The 24,597-nt window shown below is 42.6% G+C and overlaps 1 protein-coding gene and 3 non-coding genes across 4 annotated transcripts in view; 3 read left to right on the top strand and 1 right to left on the bottom strand.

Annotated features, from left to right (window-relative positions):
* The window catches only part of LOC124713552, a 265,066-nt gene that overhangs the window by 223,350 nt on the left and 17,119 nt on the right, over window positions 1–24,597 (top strand). The window contains exons 8-11 of the mRNA XM_047242955.1: window positions 3,213–3,467; window positions 13,534–14,066; window positions 14,668–14,887; window positions 22,461–22,656. Coding sequence (XP_047098911.1) covers window positions 3,213–3,467; window positions 13,534–14,066; window positions 14,668–14,887; window positions 22,461–22,656 — 1,204 coding nt within the window. The remainder of the gene's footprint in view (window positions 1–3,212; window positions 3,468–13,533; window positions 14,067–14,667; window positions 14,888–22,460; window positions 22,657–24,597) is intronic.
* On the bottom strand, window positions 19,730–19,804 carry Trnas-cga. Its single transcript has one exon. It is a non-coding gene; the product is annotated as a tRNA-Ser (tRNA).
* On the top strand, window positions 19,908–19,982 carry Trnas-cga. Its single transcript has one exon. It is a non-coding gene; the product is annotated as a tRNA-Ser (tRNA).
* Trnas-cga lies at window positions 20,209–20,283 on the top strand. Its single transcript has one exon. It is a non-coding gene; the product is annotated as a tRNA-Ser (tRNA).

Below are 24,597 nucleotides of genomic sequence, written 5' to 3'. Positions count from 1 at the left end.
ATTTTCTCTCAGTTGTTCTGCCACTAATGCTGCTGAGTCAGGAGGTCGGTAAAAGGAGCCAATTATTAACCTAGTTCGGTTGTTGAGTGTAACCTCCACCCATAATAATTCACAGGAACTATCCACTTCTACTTCACTACAGGATATTCTACTACTAACAGCGACGAACACTCCACCACCGGTTGCATGCAATCTATCCTTTCTAAACACCGTCTGTACCTTTGTAAAAATTTCGGCAGAATTTATCTCTGGCTTAAGCCAGCTTTCTGTGCCTATAACGATTTCAGCTTCGGTGCTTTCTATCAGCGCTTGAAGTTCCGGTACTTTACCAACGCAGCTTCGACAGTTGACAATTACAATACCGATTGCTGCTTGGTCCCCGCATGTCCTGGCTTTGCCCCGCACCCATTGAGGCTGTTGCCCTTTCTGTACTTGCCCAAGGCCATCTAACCTAAAAAACCGCCCAGCCCACGCCACACAACCCCTGCTACCCGTGTAGCCGCTTGTTGCGTGTAGTGGACTCCTGACCTATCCAGCGGAACCCGAAACCCCACCACCCTATGGCGCAAGTCGAGGAATCTGCAGCCCACACGGTCGCAGAACCGTCTCAACCTCTGATTCAGACCCTCCACTCGGCTCTGTACCAAAGGTCCGCAGTCAGTCCTGTCGACGATGCTGCAGATGGTGAGCTCTGCTTTCATCCCGCTAGCAAGACTGGCAGTCTTCACCAAATCAGATAGCCGCTGGAAGCCAGAGAGGATTTCCTCCGATCCATAGCGACACACATCATTGGTGCCGACATGAGCGACCACCTGCAGATGGGTGCACCCTGTACCCTTCATTGCATCCGGAAGGACCCTTTCCACATCTGGAATGACTCCCCCCGATATGCACACGGAGTGCACATTGGTTTTCTTCCCCTCTCTTGCTGCCATTTCCCTAAGGGGCCCCATTACGCGCCTCACGTTGGAGCTCCCAACTACCAGTAAGCCCACCCTCTGCGACTGCCCGGATCTTGCAGACTGAGGGGCAACCTCTGGAACAGGACAAGCAGCCATGTCAGGCCGAAGATCAGTATCAGCCTGAGACAGAGCCTAAAACCGGTTCGTCAGACAATCTGGAGAGGCTTTCCGTTCAGCCCTCCGGAATGTCTTTCGCCCCCTGCCACACCTTGAGACGACCTCCCACTCTACCACAGGTGAGGGATCAGCCTCAATGCGGGCAGTATCCCGGGCAACCACAGTCGTAGTCCGATCAGGGGATGCGTGGGACGAGCTGGCCGTCCCCGACAAACCCCCATCCGGACCCCCACAGTGATGCCCATTGGCAACAGCCTCAAGCTGTGTGACCGAAGCCAACACTGCCTGAAGCTAGGAGCGAAGGGATGCCAACTCAGCCTGCATCCGAACACAGCAGTTGCAGTCCCTATCCATGCTAAAAACTGTTTTGCAAAGAACGTCTGAACTAATCTACAGAGAGCGCAAACAAATCAACAAAATTTAAACGGTTATTAAAATACAATATTGCCTAGTAAATGCAGTAATGCTGCTACTTGCGCACTGCTGACACTGCTCGGCGGCGGAAGGAGACTACGCGAATTTACACTATTCAGGTACTAAAACGCGATGCTACACTCTCAAATACTATAATACGCCCGAAATTTATGAATTAAACAATGCAAGTACCAAAAACACGCAAAGAAATTAAGAATTAAACTATGTAACAAATGAGTGAGCTAGGAGTATACGACTTGCTGCTCAGCTGCTTATCCAATGGCAGCAGGGAGCACACTGACTGTGACCAACCGACACTGGCCGTTCAAAACAAAAACAGAAGACAAACGACTACGCGAATTTACACTATTCAGGTACTAAAACACGATGCTACAACTCTCAAATACTATAATACGCCCGAAATTTATGAATTAAACAATGCAAGTACCAAAAACATGCAAAGAAATTAAGAATTAAACTATGTAACAAATGAGTGGGCTAGGAGTATACGACTTGCTGCTCAGCTGCTTATCCAACGGCGGCAGGGAGCACACTGACTGTGACCAACCGACACTGACCGTTCAAAACAAAAACAGAAGACAAACGACTACGCGAATTTACACTATTCAGGTACTAAAACGCGATGCTACAACTCTCAAATACTATAATACGCCCGAAATTTTGTGGAAAACAGAAAAGGGTTTTGTATATTTGAGCGTCATTGTGACATAATATAACAGGAGCATTTATGGGAAGGGGCACCTTCAATTTCACAATGTTTTGCTGCAAGTGGTTTACGCATATTAAAGAAACAGCAGCTGTGGTTCTTTCTTCTGATAGTTGCAGAGTATCTGTGATGTCTATGCAGTACAAGTGGGTAGGAGTTGAACCATGTTCAGTACAGATTTGTACAAAGGTAGTTATCAGCTTCCTGCTCACCTGAAATTTTCAAAAGCAGGGGGTGCTTCTAATTTTTAATTGGCTGGCAGTAGGGTATTGATCTTTGTGGCAGATTGAGAGCCACCAATCCTCTGCCCATTCTTTATTGTCCACTTGAAGAACACCAGTGTTTCTGGTCCTGTAATGAACATCTGTCTACTGTCCTTCAATTTCAAGTTGTGGATGCAGCAACTGGCTGAGCAAAAGTTTTATTTTGTGGAATGGAGAGGCATCTTCAGTGCAACTGCTTAAACTTTTGTGAGAGATTTTTTTCTCCAGTGTTGAAAAGAATATGCAGTTGGCCCTATGCATTTCAAAATGATTAATCTCCCACTGAAAGTTCTTGCTTTTGGGCTACTGTGTCTCGAGCATTATGATGTTATACTGTGTGAAAACATGCAAATGTTTTCCTTTGTATCACATGTCAACTTTTCTTAAAAAGAAATAGAGAGATGAATTCTGTTCATAATAACAAAAGATTCTGTGAACAGTTTCATTTCCATATTTGTTGCCATTTAATACAGTTTCTACTGATTGGCCGTGATGTAAAATTGCAATGTGTAAAGTGAGATTTTAGATTTAACTTTGTGCCAGTTTGATGCTATCAGATATCACTAGTATGTAAAATTGGTAGTAATGCTAGTGTAGCTATTGCACACTATTGATACATTTTTGTTTTAACTGTTCTTGTATGAGATAATTTTCATTGCTCTTTAGTTCAATAGTTCTATTGCTTGATGTATTTTCTTCAGATATGAGAGAGCACCTAATTCTTTGCAGATTAATCAGTATCCAGCCAGTAGCATATCTCAAATAGGAACAAATTATGCTGCTAAGGAAGAACCTGTTATAAGTAATGAAGGTAACTTGACACATCCAGATCATCAGGTCAGCTTGCCACTACCAAAATTTAAAAAAGTTGTCCATAATGCTGCTCCTGACATTAAGGAAGCTACTGGACAAACACCTTCAGCATCATATTCTGCAATTGGTTTTCCAAGGAATCTGACGAGAGGAAATGGAAACAACCAACAGGTACAGCATTTAACGGTTAACCTTTTCTTAAAGCCATGTTTGAATTAGCTGCTGCTGCTGAAAGGCTAACTACATGAAAAACAGTGCAATTTTCACAGATATGTAGTAAGTATGTGCCCCTCTTGATGACTCAGCACCTCGCTATTCTGTCAGTGGTCTCCTTTAGTCCTAAATATTTATGAAGTGTAATTAAAAACATTTTATACTGTCAGTTTGGACTTTTATTTTAATTGAAAGTGTGTAGGACGTGTTTTGGGAAATAATTTGCATTCTTGATTGTGTTTATATTATATTGTGAAGAGTGCTTTATTTAAGATGCAACATTTGTTTGATTGCTTCTCAAGAAATATGTGCTACTTTACTAGTGATATTTTATTCTTCTGTAGTGACAAGGGAATTTGCAATAAGTTGGTTTTTGTGAAATATTTAAGTGAGCTGTTGCACAGAAAACTACACAGTATTAATTAGTTAAACAATTCTTCATTTTGTAAACTTGCATAAAACAAACCCTTGTTATTGTTGAAGTTTGGGATGCTCAGCAGCTATGTTATGAGTGTCCTGATTATTTACCTTGGCTGAGTGACCTTAAAAAATTTATAAAACCTTTCTTATTTAGTTGTTAAAACTAGATGACATAGGATAAAATAATTTTTAATGTAAGACAAAAGCCTTAAAATTGTGTAGTACTACATGCCCAAGTGCTATGATCTTGACCCCCAGTTGTGGGCAAAATATTTATCAGATCCAAAGTCTGACACAGTAAACAGTCCATTGTAGGGGTGATGTCATGTACCTGGATATTTGTAGCCCATTGGCATTGCAAGGAATTGCACTGCTAGTGCCTGCACTAGAATCTCTCCATGCGCACTAAAGAGTAGATGTCCATCCCCATTAGTGCATTGGAGCTCTGGGGAACACGCACCATGCCAGATGGCAGTTGCTGTAGTTGGGTAAATGGCTGTGGTTGGGTGAACGGCTGGTTGGTGTCCATGGTGAGAGTTCCCAGCTGGATTGGGTGACAGTAGGTCAGACTGTCTCCCATGAATCAACTTATAGTTAGCTTCTTCAGGTTGGAACACTCAATATGATTCTCTCTATTACAACACCAAAATGTTCACATCCTTGATTACGCCATGGGAGTAGGGACTGTGATATCAATATTAACAATCCTACCCATCACAGTACCTAGTCTGTACTAGAGAGGACTGTGAGACCTTGCTAACTCCTGAAACTCTGTTCTCCTGCAACAGATCAAAGATAAGTTAGGAGGCATGGCAGCATTGCGAAAGACAGGGAGTAGCTACCTCCTCATGAAGACAGCACAACCCCTCAGCCTTAGTTTTATGTGCTTCTTTGAGTGACATTCCTGTTTCTTTTACTCCCCATAGTAAAACAAAAATAAGTGTCATTACCTTTTAGCAGGATTTGATGTACAGTAGGATGAAGAACTGTTTGCCAATCTGTAACAGCGAGAAGTGCAGTTTGGCCATTGTATCAGGAAGGAACCGAATAATAATAGAGTTGCCATGTGAACATTTATTCTAGTGTTAAGGCAACCACACTTCCAGAAAAGGTGAAACACATGGTCTGCCAATGTTATGTCAAACTCTATGCATCACCCATGCAGTGCTTTACATATTTATGTTTTGATATCTCATCTCATTGTCGTAATGAAACTGTCTGTGGCAGTTGTGCATGTACTCAGCGTGACGGAATACTTTGTGTCAGCTGTCTGGACTGGCACACTTCCCCCTCGCTGCTGTTTCCCATTAACAAAAAGGAACAGACTGTCCAAGAACATAATACTTTGATCATTTATCATTCTCCGATGCTAACAGGACATATTAACTTCCTCACCCTGTTATGTGATAATCAGTTTCGTGACTAATTGTTGCCCATGAAGACGAAATTAACCCTCATCGTACTGAAACAGAAACTCCTCTGTCTGAATTGGGTGTCGCCATTTTATTGTCTTCTGTCATACCAACATCAGGATCCGCAATCCCCACTCCTTGACTGGAGAAGGATTGCTCTCCAGTGCCCCCCAGTAGAGGGTCCGGGTAACCCTCCTCCCAAAACCGTGAGGATTTGCAGCCCAACACAGGCCAGCAGCTTCAGGAACTGCTGGCCACCAGTAGCAGAGAGCCACCCACTCATCTTCTGTTCCTGATCTTAAATTAGATAACTCTTCAGAAACCTTCAAAAGTTCAGAAGACAAGTTGATGAAGAAATCCAAGACAAAGGTTATTCTGATAGGCCAGCACGACCTATCTATTCATAGTGATCTGAAACCAATGTTCCTACACAATGTATGACTAAAAGTGGTGTGTGATTTGCTACACCAGTCTCTTCATCCCCTCCCCTTTTCCAAATTACCTATGGTGACTATACAGAAGAATTGTAATGAGTGCAACTGCCATCCCTGTGACAACTACTGCCATTCTATTCTGCAGTCTGCATCGGCCTCAAGAAACCCAGCTTTCGTGTAATGACTATCCTAGTTCAGTTTCTGTCGCATTTACTGTAGGAACCATGTTAATCGCGAGAGGCCATCTGGAGGGTCTGCATGTTCGTTCATAGAAATCGCTGTAGTGAATGGTTGCCCCTCCAAATGCTGGTGGAGGTGGTACCTGTGTCTTTGACCAACCATTGGTACCATTATTTGCAATTTTACCGGCCACCAGACAGGGAAATATGGAACCGTGAATTGATTAATCTGATACAACTATTTCTCCCTACCCTTCCTCATCTTTCCGAATTTAAAATGTACAATACCCCCTATCGGGGCAGTTACACCATTCTAGGGGTCTCCTCATTGAATAGTTGTTTGCTGATTTTGAATTGTGTTACCTTAGTAATGTATCAACTACCCAATTTAGCATAGCATATGGCTCATTCCCTATGCTTTCTCAATGCAGTCATGTTATTACAATGGGTAGTACAGAATGATACCTGTGGCAGTGACCACTTTCCATTGATCGTGCCACTGCTACTCCATCCCCCTTGAAACCAACTGGCCTGTAAGCATTTTGGAGTGTAAACTGGCAGATGTACACTTCAAACACCACTTTTGCCATTTTTCCATCTGGACCTACTGATGTTCTTTATACGTAACAACTGCAATCACCAATGCCTCTGATCCTGTTCTCCAAGGGCACTCGTCACATACAACCAGGTCCAAGGTTGACTGAGGGCATTGTGTGGTGACAATCTGAGGCTGCCAGCAAACTATTCAGTGATTCAAAAACATCCCTCAATAATCTCTCATAATCTTCAAACAGCTGTGCACAAGGGCCCATTTTTCGATTAACACATCACAAGAAAGAGTGCTGCAAATGAAAATCTCCTCCCTGGATATACACACCATCCTCTGCCAAACCCAAAACAGATGTTTTTTCCTTGCCGTCAGCTCATATAGTGATACTTCTGTTGATCCATCTGGCCTATGCGAACATTTTTCAAACCATTTTGCAGTGACATCAGTGACTGCCTCCTACCTCCACCCACCTTTCATGCTCATAAACAAAGGACGGAAAATACCTTCTTGCCCTCTACTCTACACTGTTTAAGGCCAGATAACAAACCAAATTGTGAGGCAAAGCCTGACAGAATACATATTGCAGAAGACGTACACATGTAATAAGGAAAAAATTTTAAGCGACTGAGTAGTAAATTACAAAGAATGTCATGAAATGGAGTAAATAATTTCACAACTGTTTGTGACATGCATAACTCAGAAAAGGTCATAATTGTTTTAGTGTGTATATATCATAATGAAATCCAGCCTCACTAAAAGCCCACCACATTCTACATGTAAATGACACCGTTGTTGAGAGTCTTCAAGCGTATCAGCAGCTGTAAGATAGGCCTGATGCTCAGCAGCCAAACTGCAATGGGCTTTTATGGAAATATGGATTAAATACTTAAAGGATTGTATAGGCATTGTATTCATTATGTTGAATCATACTATGTAAGACATTAAAAAATAAAATAAAAATCAAAAATACAATACTGTTCAAAAGTCAAAGAGTAAATAGCTTTTTCTAAGAGTAATTATTGGTCCACATTTGGCATTATATTCATCAAATCAATAAATATTGTGTCCTACACACTTTTAAAAGTAGCCTGTGTGTTAATTCAGGGTATAAGCTAATTTCAAATTTCTTCCTAATCTGTCAAGCGATTTCTGCTGGAAGGAGTAATAAACATACTCGCACACAAACTTTCTCATAATATATATGGGATTATTATTGTTCCTAAAGAAGGAATGCAGATGTTTAAGGAGAAAGAGAAAATTGATTTTGCTATTAAGTATGGGACAATAATGTAGCAAACAATAGAAAATCTAGGATGGAATGTAACAATACCAGAGAAGGAAAGTTGCTACTCACCATATAGTGGAGATGCTGAGTCGCGATAGGCACAACAAAAAGATTCACACAAGTACCATTCGGCCATTAAGGCCTTTGTCAGCAGTAGACACAAATACACACACACTCGTGCAAACGCAACTTGCACACATGTCTGCAGTCTCAGAGAACTGAAACCACACTGCGAGCAGCAGCACCAGTGCATGATGCGAGTGGCAACTGGGTGGGGGTAATGAGGAGGCTGGGGCGAGGAGGAGGAGGGGTAGTATGGTGGGAGTGGCAGACAGTGAAGTGTTGCAGTTTAGACGGGGCGCAGGAGAGAAAGGGGGGAGGGGGTAAATAGCAGAAAGGAGAGAGATAAAAAGAAATTGAAAGACTTGATGTGGCTGTGAAATGACAGCTGTGTAGTGCTGGAATGGGAACAGGGAGGGGGCTGGATGGGTGAGGACAGTGACTAACGAAGGTTTAGGCCAGGAGGGTTACGGGAACGTAGGATGTATTGCAGGGAAAGTTCTCACCTGCACAATTCAGAAAAGCTGGTGGTTGTGGGAATGATCCATATGGCACAGGCTGTGAAGCAGTCATTGAGATGAAGGATGTCATGTTTGGCAGCGTGTTCAGCAACACGGTGGTCCACTTGTTTTTTTTGCCCCAGTTTGTCGGTGGCCATTCATGCGGACAGACAGCTTGTTGGTTTTCATGCCTACTTGGAATGCAGCACAGTGGTTGCAGCTTAGCTTGTAAATCACATGACGGGTGTCACAGGTAGCCCTGCCTTTGATGGGCTAGGTGATGTTAGTGACCGGACTGGAGTAGGTGGTGGTAGGTGGATGTACGGGACAGGTCTTGTATCTAGGTCTATTACAGGGGTATCAGCCATGAGGTAAGGGATTGAGAGCAGGGGTTGTGTAAGGATGGACGAGCTATATCGTGTAGGTTCAGTGGACGGTGGAATACCATGGTAGGAGTGGGAAGGATAGTGGGCAGGACATTTCTCATTTCAGGGCATGACGAGAGGTAATCAAAACCCTGGCGGAGAATGTAATTCAGTTGCTCCAGTCCCGGATGGTACTGAGTTACGAGGGGAATGCTCTTCTGTGGCTGAACTTTGGGAGGTGGTGGGACACTGGAAAGATAAGGCATGGGAGATTTGTTTTTGTACAAAGATGGGAGGATAATTATGGTCAGTGAAGGCTTCAGTGAGACCCTTGGTATATTTTGAGAGGGTCTGCATGTCACTGCAGATGCGACGACCACGGGTGGTTAGTCTGTACGGAAGGGACTTCTTGGTGTGGAAGGGGTGGCAGTTGTCAAAGTGGAGGTATTGCTGATGGTTAGTAGTTTGGTGGACGGAGGTACTAATGCAGCCATCTTTGAGGTGGAGGTCAACATCTAGGAAGGTGGCTTGTTGGTTTGGGTAGGACAAGGTGAAGCAAATGGGGTAGAAGTTGTTGAGGTTCTGGAGGAATGTGGATAGGGTGCCGTCAGCCTTGATCCAAATCACAAAGGTGGCTTCAATGAATCTAAGCCATGTTTAGGATTGTAAGTGTTAAGGAAGGATTCCTCTAGATGGCCCATGAATAGGTTGACATCTGATGGTGCCATGTGGGTACCCATAGCCATACCTTGGACTTGTTTGTAGTAATGCCTTCAAAGGAGAACTAATTGTGGGTGAGGATGTAGTTGGTCATGGCGACTAGGAAGACTGTTGTTAGTTTGGAATCGTGTTGGGCCTACGGAAAGGTAGTGTTCAATAGCAGTAAGGCCATGGGCATTAGGGATGTTAGTGTACAGGGAGATGGCATCAATAGTGACGAGCAGGGCACCGTGTGGTAAAGGGACAGGAACTGTGGAGAGTCGGTCGAGGGAATGGTTGGTATCTTTTATATAGGAGGATAGGTGCCGGGTAATAGGTTGAAGGTGTTGGTCTATGAGAGCAGAGATTCTCTCAGTTGGGGCACAGCAACCAGCCACAATGGGGTGTCCTGAGTGGTTGGGTTTATGGACTTATAGGAAGCATGTAGAAGGTGGGAGTGCGGGGAATGGTAGGGGTAAGTAGAGAGATGAACTCTGGGGAGAGGTTCTGAGATGGGCCTAAGGATTTGAGTAGTGACTGGAGATGCTGCTGGATTACTGGAATGGGATCACTGTGGCATGGTTTGTAGGCGGGAGTCCTTCTGCCACATAATCCTTGGGGTTCGAAACAGCGGTGGTGGAGCCTTTGTCTGCAGGTAGGATTATAAGGTCGGGATCAGTTTCTAGATGGTGGACTGTGGTCACAGCCTGTGCCATATGGATCCTTACCACCAACACCAGCTTTTCTGAATTGCGCTGGTGGGAACTTTCCGTGCAATACATCCTACGTTCCCGTAACCCTCCTGGCATCAACCTTCGTTAGTCACTGTCCTCACCCATCCAGCCCCCTCCCTGTTCCCATTCCAGCACTACACAGCCATCATTTCACCACCACACCCAGTCTTTTAATTTCTTTTTATTTCTCTCCTTTCCGTTATTTAACCCCTCCCCCCTCCACACCTTCTCTCCTGCCCTCCATATTAACTGCAACACTTCACTGTGTGCCACTCCCACCATACTATCCCTCCCCCTCCGCGCCCCAGCCTCCTCCTTACCCCCACCCAGTCGCCACTCCCATCATGCACTGGTGCTGCTGCTCACAGTGTAGTTTCAGTTCTCTGAGACTGCAGACATGTGTGCAAGCTGTGTGTGTGTGTGTACTGCCGACAAAGGCCTTAATGTCTGAAAGCTATAATTGTGTCAATCTTTTTGTTGTGCCTATCGCGACTTGGCATCTCCACTATATGGTGGACAATAATGTATGTTACTTATTAATCTAACTTGTGAAATGATTTTGTTTGTATGGCTTTTTAAAGTAATTGTGATGCGTGTGTGTAGGTCAAATGCATCAACTGGAATACCTGAATTTCTTTTTGTTCAGTTTATCGCCAACTGAAATTCATCCTAAATAGATGAGAATGAGCCGCCCCAGCTTGGTTCATACATGCTCCTTTTCTTTGGAGATGATCAATTTGTAGAATGTCTTAACTGCAACCACAGAATAAAACATCAAAAAAATACAGACCTTTGTATTGGACACTCTCGTTTAAAGGCAAATGGCTGCACTGTGGGTGTATTGGAAAACTTTGTGCAAGGTATGCAAAACAAAACATGAAAACAAATTTACCGGCACTATTGGGACTGTGTTAAAAAGATCCCACCTGAAATAGTGTGTTGATTTACTACTGTGGCTAAGGTGCAAGTTAAAAAAATCAGTTGGATAACAAATAAGGCTAAAGACCTAGCTTTATCAGGACAGTGCATATGTCGGTTGGTTGATTTGAGGGAGGGGACCAAATAAGCATATGTGTTCTCAAAGTGCTTTGGTGATGATAAACTGAAGTGTTTCAAGTGTGAATTAATGGAACATTTACACTGTTTGTCAGGGAGAATATAATAGGTAGGTTAAAGAGGAAAGGAAGTACTAGGGTGGAATTCAAATGAGTAGCAAATCCATTTGTGCAAGTGTTATTGAAAAAGACAGTGTTAATTGTCGAAGTTATGTCAAGAATTATACTACACACACACACACACACACACACACACACACCTTAGGCAAGCTTTCAGCCAGTGGCTTTTTCTTCTGGCAGTAGGGTTGAAAAGGAAGGAAGAAGGGAAAGGACTGGGGAGGTTTTGGAAAAGGGATAGATTTTGGATAGGTCACCCAGAACCACAGTCAGGGGAGACTTACCGGACAGGATGAGAAGGAAAGACTGATTGTTGGGGGAACCTTGGCATTCAAGGCAAACGTATTTGTTCAGGAGCAGACTCTTTACAGCAAAACACCACCATTGTCACCTTAGTAATCACTAGATGTTAATACCCCTCCAGCCTAGTTCAAAAGCAGATGTCCCTGGCAATCACATCACATCCTCGTACTGCTGATCCCTCCAAAAGACAACTTTGGAGCAATCCATTCTGTCCGAGATTTTGCTCACCACACCTAGAATAGCTTTCCATCACCCTCTCAATCTCCATAATATGCTTATCAGACCCTGTGCTGCTCCTGCACCCATCTCCCACCCTATGGCTTCTTCCGTTGTGACTGCCTCCTCTGCAAGACTTGGGCTATGGACCATCCTTCCACCACCTATACCAGCCCTGTAACTGGCAAAACATATACCATCAAAGGGAGAGCCACTTGTGAAACCTTACATTATATACCAGCTGTTACATAAACACTGTTTGCTCTTTTACATCAGCATCACCGAGTTATCAGTTAGAATGAATGGGCATAGAAAGAGGGTGTATACTGGCAACACACAATATCCTGCAGAGCATGCTCTACAACATGACAGTCAGACCTCGGTGCTTGTTTCACCACATGCCCCATCTGGCTTCCTCCCCAGACACTAGTTTCTCAGGACTGTGCAGGTGGGAACTAGCGCTACAGCGTGTCCTTGGTTCTCGCCACCTACCTACTGGCCTTAATTTACATTAATTTCCTCGATCTCAGCATTTCTTCATGGTAACGACTACTTTCTTCACTCCATTTTAGTTTTCTACATCTTTCATTTTCTGCCAGTCCCCAACAGTCTGTCTTTCCTTCTCTAACCGTCCACTGAGTGTCCCCTGACCTGTGGTTCTGGGTGACTTTCGTAAAGCCTACTCCTTTTCCTAAACCTCTCAAGTTGTAGTGGTTAATAAAAAAGAAAAAAGGAGAAGAAAAGAAAAAGGTTGAAAATGTGGGAAAAAATGGTGAAAAAAGGGGTTTTAGTATCGTAAATGACCGTGAAAAAAAGGGAAAGAATGAAAAGCAAATCGGACTTCGTATTACAGAAAAGCTATTGTTGGGGTGGTCCTTGTGGCATTTTTGAGCTAAAGTTAAACCAATTTCCACTACAAAAAGTATTGAAAAAGAACAGAGAATAACAAAATGTAACTGACAGGGGGAAATGACGTAGATAAGAGTTCATCCTTTACCAGGTAAACTTATCTTCTTTCGTGCGGCGTCCAGGTCTTCAAAAATCTCTTTCATTTCTGCGTGAAAAGTCTGCTCCGAAATCTTGCAATTGTCCAGGAATCACTAATTTATACCAATTAAAATTATCTTGATACTGTATGCAATTTAATTTACTTTACTACTTCCATCCTCCGAATTTCTTAACAACTTCCACAGTATGTCTACACATTAAAATCAGATCAAGACTAGCTAATAAGTTTTTGTTTTACGTCTTCATCAGATCACGTCTGCCTTCAGCTTCGGCTATCAAGAGACAATTAAGAAACGAATAGAAAACAAAAAAAGAGTTACAGTTTTAGTAGTTTCTCTGCCGTCGAGCGCTCATACCGCTGCGACGGGATATTTTTTTATCTGAGGGAACGAGTGTAGCGCGGTGAAATTCAAAGTCCCACTACAAAGTCCTTTTCCTTCACCCCTCTTCCTTCCCTTTCAACCCCTTTCAACCCTTCTACCACAAAGGCTCCAATCTATCTACCCAATTACATTATATTTATATATAAAATTGATACCTTCAATTTGAACTTAAGAAAAAGGTACATAGTTGGCATCAAGGTACACGAAGTGATTGTCATAATAATTGCAAAATTTCTGACACCAAAACAGCAGTTGTTCATGTTATTGTTTTGACACTCCAATTAATTGTAAAAATCTTTTGTAGGCAATATCTGTTGGCTGTGGCCCAGACTCGGGAGGCAACACGGGATATGTGTACAACAATACATCAAGATTCGGATCAAGTACCGCAGACAGAAATGTTAATTATCGTTTAAATGGCAATGCAAATGATGCAGTAATGAAAAATGTACAAAGTAGTGGAACTGGTGCAAGTCATGTTACTTTGAACTGTGCAAGAAATTCATCATTTTCCAATTCTGCTACAAACTTCAACAGCTTGCTGACACAATCTTCAGCAATAGAAAATGCAAACTATTTAAATACTGACAATCGTGCATCTAATTTCCATCCATTCCAGTATGGAAATGCATCTCTAACATTGCATCAAATGATTCCACCTCCACCACTGGATGGAACAACGTATCCTCCGGAATTTTGCACTGAATTGTTAAAAGCAAGGGCAAATCTTGGTTATCTTACCACATCGGGACCTGTCGGACCAGATGGGCTACCAGTATTTGATGTACCTGGATTATTTGGAATTCCTTCACATGTTTACGGTTTTCGATCAGTTCGGTGAGTTTTGTGTGTAATATAGCTACACAGAACCTTTGCAAGAAATATATATATATAGATAGATAGATATATTATTATTATTATTATTATTATTATTATTATTTTCCACATATCCATCCCCACATACACAGACATTTGTAAAGGCAAAGAGTTTGGGCAGAGATGTCAGTCGAGGCGGAAGTACAGAGGCAAAGATGTTGTCGAAAGACAGGTGAGGTATGAGCGGCGGCAAATTGAAATAGCGGAGATTGAGGCCTGGTGGATAATGAGAAGAGAGGATATACTAAACTTGCCCTTCAGTATATCCTCTCTTCTCGTTATCCGCCAGGCCTCCATCTCCGCTAATTTCAATTTGCCGCCGCTCATACCTCACCTGTCTTTCGACAACATTTTTGCCTCTGTACTTCCGCCTCGACTGACATCTCTGCCCAAACTCTTTGCCTTTACAAATGTCTGCTTGTGTCTGTGTATGTGCGGATGGATATGTGAAAAAAAAAAAAAAAAAAAAAAAAAAAAAAAAAAAAAAAAAAAAAAAAAAAAAGAAAAGAAAAAGATAGATAGATAAATAGATGTTTGTTTGTTAAGAAATATTAATTTTTAGGCGAAGTGGACCCTCAAGCGAGCTTCATCTGCGCTTAGAAGAGTGCTATGATCAGTTTAAGAGCTTGGAAAAGGAACGAAAGAAAACAGAAGCAGATTTAGCACGGCACAACCCAGGGAAAAAAGTATCTTCAGCTAATAATATACCTGTACCTCGATTACCACCAACACCTTCAAGAGTTGATCGACTAATAATTGATCAGCTTCGTGAACATGCAAGGGTATAGCTTATATTTATTAGAATTTATAATAATTAATATTTGTACAGTGTTTATATTCACTGCAAGGCGCACTATGGTGCGTGGTAGGTAGTAATGCCTGCAAGTGTAAAAAAAGGAATAAATGAAGGGAAGATATTTGCAGTGGTACACAGAAAACATATACAGTGTTAGTCAAAAAGAACATTACAGCTTTGGAATGATGTCGAAATTTATTGAGATAACTTACAGAATCGGTAGATGTCATTTCATACCAAGTTCGATTCACACAGTGCATCAGTACGCCACCTGGATCACCAGGGTAGTGCACAGTTAAAATGGCTACTTTCACTGGTGTGGAGTGTGCTCCCTGTGTATTTTTATTTCATGAAACAAGCTCTGCAGCAAATGTTTGGCATAAGTTTTGCACCGAATATGCTAAAGAACCTCCAAGCAGGCCTTCAATTTACTCCGAGCACAATAATTTGTCAAGACGGGTTGTACACTGTGATATGATAAATCACCAGTTTGCCCAGGATGTGGTGATGATTAAGTCTAACGCGTTAGAGAGAGCTTTGCCCACACTCCACAAAAATCAACGCGATGTGCATCTCGTGAGACTGGAATTCCACAAAAGACTGTTTGGTAAGTACTGCGATTGCTTCTGAGTCGATTGGTTGGGTGTGAACGGCTAATCACACGACCACCTCACTCCCCAGACTTGACACCACTGGATTTCTTTCTCTGGGGTTTCATTAAAGACCATGTGTATGTTCCTCCCCCAACCAAACGATTTAGCCAACCTGACCAATTTGCTGCAACAAGTGAGTGAAGAAATTGATTACCCTTGGGATGTTTGCCGAAGTAATCACATCGAACCAAAATGACACTTGACACTTTTATGTGAAACTTGAAGTTGTTTGCTACAAAATGACACATGTTCCGATTTTGAAAGTTATCTCAATAAATTTCTATATCATTCCAAAGTTGTACAGTCATTTTTCACTCACTCTGTATACTGGATCATTATCTTTTGAGGTAAGTGTATTTTATTTAGATGCTTCAATGTGAAAAGTTAAAAATCATATGCACATACACAATATTTGGTTTTTAGTATTCTCAGCCAAATTTGGAGTTTGGTATTACTGTGAATATAGTACTTTTTCTCTGCTCAAATTATGATTTGTTTTCCACAACAAGACTCATAAGTGAGATTGTTTTCCACCAGAATAGTATTTGTATTGAAATATGGCTGTGATTCAAGAGACCTCTTACCATAAATTACAGTTGTTTCAAAGGATGTTTGTCTGTTTTCAACATATTATGCTTGTTGCTCCATAGAGGTAGTGTATTTAAATTGTGCAAATTTGTATAATTCTAACAATATTGTGGAACTATGGCTCTGCCTTGATGCAGAACACTTTTACTGTACCTTCATGTTTTCACGGCACAAAGACTGTTCCATAAAATTTTGGACATGCAGCCGCATAAATTCAGCTTCTTCTTCTTCTTCTTCTGATATTTCAGCTGAATACCATCCAGCCATCTTCAGAGTGAGGCAAGGTAACTAATGCTCAAGTACTTTGGCTGCATACACAGTGGTTTACTGCTTGAGCATTAGTCACCTTGGCTCACTCTGAAGATGGCTGGACAGTATTCAGCTAAAGTATTGGAAGATGAAGCTGAATGTATGCGGCTGCACGTGCGAAATTTTATGGAACTTTTATTGTAATTTTTTTTTTCTCACAAACTAGTTTTATCTGCAATATCACCATCATTAGTGGGTTTCAGCAACAATATCGCTATCATCAGTGGGATTTTCTTTATTCTAATACATGTAAAATTAGCATAGTTATAAACATTACAAAACATTATTACATGTGTACTGTTTGGTCCCAAATATTGTATTCTGTGAATAGTTTTATAATACCGTTTTTACGTGCAAGTCATAGTGTGGGTTCTTCGTTTCTTGCAATTATTTCCAGCATATTCTCTGTCTTTTTGTTGTCATTTCTCTGGCATACAGCATATCATCTGCAACTATATGTGTGGCTGTTATTAACAAATATGAAAAAGTGAAATCACGTTCATCAGCTTTATACTATTGGGAATTGTGGTCATGTTGCAGATATAGTTTTGGTCTGCACTAGGTTGTTACATAATTCGATATCTATTGATGTTCATTGGTCAGCTTACAGTTACTTTCAAACACAGAAAAAAATAACTTTTACACTCAGATCTTAATTCAAAACATTATCATCTCACTTTTCACGGATGTCATGAGAATGTATTGCGTCATGCCAGAAGGTTTTGAAAATTATAGCTGAAGTTCTGATGACTTCTGTTTCTTATTTATGTCTCTGTGTGCGGTGGGGGAGTTATTGTGTTTATGGGTGGTAGCTTTGTCACATCTGTTCGAGAACCTCTTAGTGCCATGTCTTCATTTCTCAAGTCTGGTTACTCTCTAAGATTTTTTTAAAACGTTGAATGACATTTGATGGGTTCTACTAAACATTGTGTTGGAAAATGCCTTTATGAGCAAAATGTCACTATGATGAATGCAAAATAAAGGGATATTTCAGTCCCACCAATGACAGCCAGTGCAGCACAGTGTTACTGTTCAGAAATGTTGTGGTCCTTGTGGATCCTATTAAAACTAAAGCAATATTCTAAGTGTGATAGTTTGCTTTCCCGATCTCATAGTAACTATTTGTCCTTGAAATCTTTATTTTATTTGGTGTTACATAATCCAATCTATTCTTAACATTTAAATGCAAACATATTTACCTTCTCATCCTGTCCGCATTCAATAGTGAAATATCTCTAACCATCGTCATTTAATACTCGGTAACACCTTCAATTAATGAGGACGTTGTAGAACTAACTGTCTTTACTGCCAGAAGCAGTTGGTATATTCACAGCCTCTTTGTCTTGTTTCATTGTTCTCCACAATGATAGTTCCATCTTATTTTCCAGTATAACTGTTCATACTTTGCAGAGTGCCAACATTAAATTTAAATGCTGCTGAAAAACCTTGAGTTTCTCAATGGTATAAAGTATCTTCTCCTTTGGATATCACTACATTACTGCCTCTTAGGCTGAGCCACTTGTGATAAGGGAAACAGAAGATTAAAAAACTCAGGACATAATTCCTCACTAAAATATAAATTGAATGAAAACCCATTCATAATGGAGATTTGGCTGTGCGATATGCTAATGTTTGACTTGGCCTGTATTACTATTCTTATGCTTTGGCTTGAATGTATCAAATTTCATTTTGGATGGACTCTACCTTTATTTCAGCAATAATTCAAAACGTGTACTAGAAGGGGAAAGAGTGGGTTAGCAATCGCATATCACATATTTTCAAAATAATAGAGGAATTTTATCGCATTCAATGGAGAGACTATTTTGTGCGTTCATGATTGATCCTATTTCAGCTGTATGTTTTGATGCATATACACTCCTGGAAATGGAAAAAAGAACACATTGACACCGGTGTGTCAGACCCACCATACTTGCTCCGGACACTGCGAGAGGGCTGTACAAGCAATGATCACACGCACGGCACAGCGGACACGCCAGGAACCGCGGTGTTGGCCGTCGAATGGCGCTAGCTGCGCAGCATTTGTGCACCGCCGCCGTCAGTGTCAGCCAGTTTGCCGTGGCATACGGAGCTCCATCGCATTCTTTAACACTGGTAGCATGCCGCGACAGCGTGGACGTGAACCGTATGTGCAGTTGACGGACTGTGAGCGAGGGCGTATAGTGGGCATGCGGGAGGCCGGGTGGACGTACCGCCGAATTGCTCAACACGTGGGGCGTGAGGTCTCCACAGTACATCGATGTTGTCGCCAGTGGTCGGCGGAAGGTGCACATGCCCGTCAACCTGGGACCGGACCGCACCGACGCACGGATGCACGCCAAGACCGTAGGATCCTACGCAGTGCCGTAGGGGACCGCACCGCCACTTCCCAGCAAATTAGGGACACTGTTGCTCCTGGGGTATCGGCGAGGACCATTTGCAACTGTCTCCATGAAGCTGGGCTACGGTCCCGCACACCGTTAGGCCATCTTCCGCTCACGCCCCAACATCGTGCAGCCCGCCTCCAGTGGTGTAGCGACAGGCGTGAATGGAGGGACGAATGGAGACGTGTCGTCTTCAGCGATGAGAGTCGCTTCTGCCTTGGTGCCAATGATGATCGTATGCGTGTTTGGCGCCGTGCAGGTGAGCGCCACAATCAGGACTGCATACGACCGAGGCACACAGGGCCAACACCCGGCATCATGGTGTGGGGAGCGATCTCCTACACTGGCCGTACACCACTGGTGATCGTCGAGGGGACACTGAATAGTGCACGGTACATCCAAACCGTCATCGAACCCATCGTTCTACCATTCCTAGACCGGCAAGGGAACTTGCTGTTCCAACAGGACAATGCACGTCCGCATGTATCCCGTGCCACCCAACGTGCTCTAGAAGGTGTAAGTCAACTACCCTGGCCAGCAAGATCTCCGGATCTGTCCCCCATTGAGCATGTTTGGGACTGGATGAAGCGTCGTCTCATGCGGTCTGCACGTCCAGCACGAACGCTGGTCCAACTGAGGCGCCAGGTGGAAATGGCATGGCAAGCCGTTCCACAGGACTACATCCAGCATCTCTACGATCGTCTCCATGGGAGAATAGCAGCCTGCATTGCTGCGAAAGGTGGATATACACTGTACTAGTGCCGACATTGTGCATGCTCTGTTGCCTGTGTCTATGTGCCTATGGTTCTGTCAGTGTGATCATGTGATCCAGAATGAGATTTTCACTCTGCAGCGGAGTGTGCGCTGATATGAAACTTCCTGGCAGATTAAAACTGTGTGCCCGACCGAGACTCGAACTCGGGACCTTTGCCTTTCGCGGGCAAACGCTCTACCAACTGAGCTACCGAAGCACGACTCACGCCCGGTACTCACAGCTTTACGTCTGCCAGCACCTCGTCTCCTACCTTCCAAACTTTACAGAAGCTCTCCTGCTGTGAGTACCGGGCGTGAGTCGTGCTTCGGTAGCTCAGTTGGTAGAGCGCTTGCCCGCGAAAGGCAAAGGTCCCGAGTTCGAGTCTCGGTCGGGCACACAGTTTTAATCTGCCAGGAAGTTTCATATCAGCGCACACTCTGCTGCAGAGTGAAAATCTCATTCTGGAAACATCCCCCAGGCTGTGGCTAAGCCATGTCTCCGCAATATCCTTTCTTTCAGGAGTGCTAGTTCTGCAAGGTTCGCAGGAGAGCTTCTGTAAAGTTTGGAAGGTAGGAGACGAGGTGCTGGCAGAAGTAAAGCTGTGAGTACCGGGCGTGAGTCGTGCTTCGATAGCTCAGTTGGTAGAGCGCTTGCCCGCGAAAGGCAAAGGTCCCGAGTTCGAGTCTCGGTCAGGCACACAGTTTTAATCTGCCAGGAAGTTTCTGATCATGTGATGTATCTGACCCCAGGAATGTGTCAATAAAGTTTCCCCTTCCTGGGACAATGAATTCACGGTGTTCTTATTTCAATTTCCAGGAGTGTAGACCGATTTTTGTACTTGCAAGGAGTCATGTAATCATTGATTTCTTAGTTAATACACAGGATACATGGACTGATAAAATGTTATTAAAAATGTTACTGCCTATTCATGATACGACAGCAGTCGCACTTTAAGGAATATTGCAATAATTATTTTCTCTTGTTGTGTAATATTTATTTTGTCAGTTATTGCAAGCTGTGTTACCTCACATTAGCTTCACGTGGTGTTTCCTAACTCGACAAGTATGATCTTTAGAGCACCAGAAAGGGATAATGAATGATCCTTATCCAAGGGAAACAAACTTTCTACAAGAATATGTTCTAATATTACTTTTGTGTCTGTTGTGTAATAACTGTTTCTAGACATGCAGATGACATAAGTTTTCTGTAGGTTATGTGAAGTTTTATATTTTTAGTCTTCAGTTTTTTAGTGAAAAAGAACAGTTTTGTTGTGATATTTCTATGTAAATAATGTTTAACTTGAATTAACTGGTGGAATGTTGGTGTTTTTTTGAATCTAGCTAACATTTTTCTACATAATATTAGAGCATATTTTTCTAGGAAAGAAAACGTTCTCTTAAGCAGGTCTGCTTGTTCAGAATGGGTGACAGCAAAACCATGCCTAGGTATAAAATTTTTGTTAATCTATGTGATGTTTAGGCTGTCTTTCCAAAAGTATTTAGTGACCTGCCAAGCATAGAGTTAAGAAGGTTTTCAAGTTACCTATGTTTTTTACCTGATATTCTCCCTTTATACACACGCGTCTGATCAAAAGTATCCGGACACCCCATATCACACGGAATTGACCCCTAGCTGTCAGAAGAGGCAGACCAGCTAGTGTAACAGGAGTCAGGGGCTATTGTGTTGTCAGTAGAAAAGCAGTAAGAGCAAAATGGATCAGTTAGGAGAGCTCAGTGACTTCAAACGTGAGCTAGTCTTCTCAGTGGAGGGACAAATCCATTAGGGACCTTTCAACCCGTCCAGAGCAGTCCAAGTTGACTGTTGGTGATGTGAAATTGAAGTGGAAACATAAAGGAGTAACCACAACTAAACCAAGAATAGGCACACGTTATTTACTGACAGACAAGGATTGTTGAGGATTGGGCAGAGTGGTTGTAAGAAATCACATGGAATCAGTGAAAGCTCTCACTCTCAAGTTCTGAAGTACTACCAAAAGTCCAGCTAGCACAGTGACGGTGTGTATGGACTTCAAAAGAATGAGGTACAATGTTCGAGTAGCTCCTCATAAGCCACACATTTCGGTAACCGATTCTAAGTGATGCTTGAGGTATTTGTAAGAGTGATGTGTCAGGACTGTGGATTACTGGAATCAGTGGTTTGGTGTGATGTATCACAATATGTTCTGTGGCAATGCAATGCAATGCAATGGTTTGAGGTTGGCAAATGCCTGGAGAAATTCATATGTCATCATGTGCAGTGCCAGCAGTGAAGTATGGAGGAGGTGGTGTTAGGGTATGAGGGTGTTTTTTATGGTTAGTGTGTGGCCTTATTGTGCATAATAAAAAACTGGATGCAGAAGAATATTGCACTGCATACAGCAGAGGAACGTTTTGAAGATCATTATTATATCAGCGTGACAGTGCAACCTGTTGTGAAGCAGAATCTAGGAGGCAGTGGATTGTGGACAGCAACGTTACTGTAATGGTCTGGCATGCCCAGAGTCCTGCCCAAAACCCAATTGAACATCTTTGGGATGAGTTGGGACAACGACTTCTCTCAATAGCCTAGTGTCCAACATAGTTGCCTTCTCTGGATTTGGCTCCAAGGGGAGAATGGGCTGCCATTTCTCCACAGACATTCAGGCACCTCATTGAAAGTGTCCTCGGCAGAGTTCAAGCCATCATAAAGTCGCAGGGTGGACACACCCATGTAAATGCCCATTAATAGGTGTCCGGGTACTTTGTTTCAGATAGTGTTATTGCCCAAGTACATACACATGTTCTTTGTTACTTTTTGTCTATTAGTTTCCATTTGATAGCATTGTTAATGTTTTGGTATAGTTAGTAATGCTGCCCATGACTTCCATTTCATTAGGTAATAACACTCATTGCAAAAATGGAACGTCTTCGTGGTGAAGCTGTTCACTCAAATATTCATGCATCAATGGAGGCATGGCTTGAAGCAATAAAGAAAGTACAGTCACGCCGTCGAGATGAAATAATTAATTCTACAAACCGCCATCACAGTTTTGTAGCAGGGATTCCCACTCCACGAATTCAAGAAGACAAAGGTATATTTTATATTCTTTTAATTAGAGTAGGCTTCTGGAAAATTTGATGAATGTTCTCAGGTAATAAAGGAAACAAGGTTTACAAATAAAATACCTTTACTGACCTTCAAAGTAATCACCATTAGCTGCAACTCTCTCCTGACATCAGGTGTAAAGCTGTTGGAAACTGTCAGTAAACACTTATTGTGGAATCGCTCAAAGCACCGTGGTCGTGCACTGTGTTGGATATATACACCACCACAGGAAATGAAACCTGTTGGTACCATCGTGATCCAGAGACCAAGCGACAGTCAATGGCATGATTGTCTTCCCTGCCTCCCGTAGGTAGAAATTTATGACGGGTCATGATCTCACTCGTGAAAAAGGTGATTAACATATCTTAACATGTCTTAGTCTGGGATGTTGTCAGCTGACTTGAGGATGGCGAGTAAGACAATGAACACCATGCCACTGACTGTCGCTTAGACTCTTGAGTCATGCAGCAGGTTGCATCTCCTGTAATGCTACTACATAAAGTAATCCTCTAACCATGAACATATTGCTTCTGTTTCTTGAATGACAGCAGCTGAGTCAGAACTCAATTTATTTCTGATCTTTACCAAAGTTTACCCATTTCATCCTTTCAGCAAACTATGGATAGGTGCATGAATAAGATCGGAATACCAATGTTGTGTTTGTGCCTGTCTAAAACCTGCTGTAGGTGATTTTTAATCTGGAGAACCTTGTTCGTCGTTAAGATGTTGAGAGAGAGAGAGAGAGAGAATTTTTTAGGAATATGCATTGTTCATCGCCTGAAGTGGCCAGTATGGTAATCGTTTACATCATCCAGTTGGATAATTACAAGAAAAAATTTTTCTCTTGGGCAAAAAAAGGATAAAAATTATCCAGAGAGCATAAGTACAGCTTATACCATACTAAAACAAATTCCACAGTTACCTCTTCCACTCCTTCTTTATCTTAACATTGGTGAAATAATCATCATTGCCAGGGAGAAACTACTGTCAAAGTATCCTGAATATACTAATTGGAAATAGCAACTGGATATCTGTATTGAGAGAAGTGAGTGGGAAAATTGTATTCTTGTTTCAAACAATGGAAAATCCAGGATGGAATATGAAAATATTATTAAAAGGATAGTTACTACTCGCCATATTGTGGAGATGCTGAGTCGCAGATGGGCACAACAAAAAGACTGTCAAAAAGTAAGCTTTCAGCCAAGGCCTTCTTCGGAAATAGACAATGTACTCACATGCACGTTCTCTCACACACACGTCCTCAGTCTCCAGTTGCTGAGGCCAGACTGCGAGCAGGAGTGCATGATGAGAGAAGCAGCTGGGTAGTGGGGGTAAGGGGGAGGTTGGGGTGAGGAGGGGGAGGGATAGCAGGGTAGTAGTGGAGGACAGTAAAGTGCTGCTTGTGGGAGCATGCAGGGACAAGGTGAAGAAAGGGTAGGGCAGTTAGGTGCAGTTGGGAGGTTAGATGGTGGACGGGGGATGTTAGCAAAAAAGAAGTGAAGTAAAAAGACTGTGGGTCTGTTGGTAGAAAGAGAGCTGTGTTGTGCCGGAATGGGAACAGGGAAGGGGCTAGATGTGTAAGGACAATGACTAACGAAGGATGAGGGGTACAGAAACGTAGGATATACTGCAGGGAGAGTTCCAGCCTGTGCAGTTCAGAAAAGCTGGTGTTGGCGAAAACAAACCATGTGGCATAGGCAGTGAAGCAGCCCTTGAAATGAAGAATGTCCTATTGGGCAGCATGCTCAGCAACTAGGTGGTCCAGCTGTTTCTTGGCCACAGTTTGGTGGTGACCATTCATGATGGCAAATAGCTTGTTGGTAGTCATGCTAATGTCAAATGCAGCACAGTGGTTGCAGTTTAGCTTGTAGATCACGTGGCTGGTTTCACAGGTAGCCCTGCATTTAGTGGGATAGATGATGCTTGT

This window comes from Schistocerca piceifrons, chromosome 1 (assembly GCF_021461385.2).
Source record: "Schistocerca piceifrons isolate TAMUIC-IGC-003096 chromosome 1, iqSchPice1.1, whole genome shotgun sequence".
NCBI classification, from domain to species: domain Eukaryota; kingdom Metazoa; phylum Arthropoda; class Insecta; order Orthoptera; family Acrididae; genus Schistocerca; species Schistocerca piceifrons.
The sequence above is the reverse complement of the archived record's forward strand: the minus strand, read 5'-3'. Positions and strand labels throughout refer to the sequence as shown.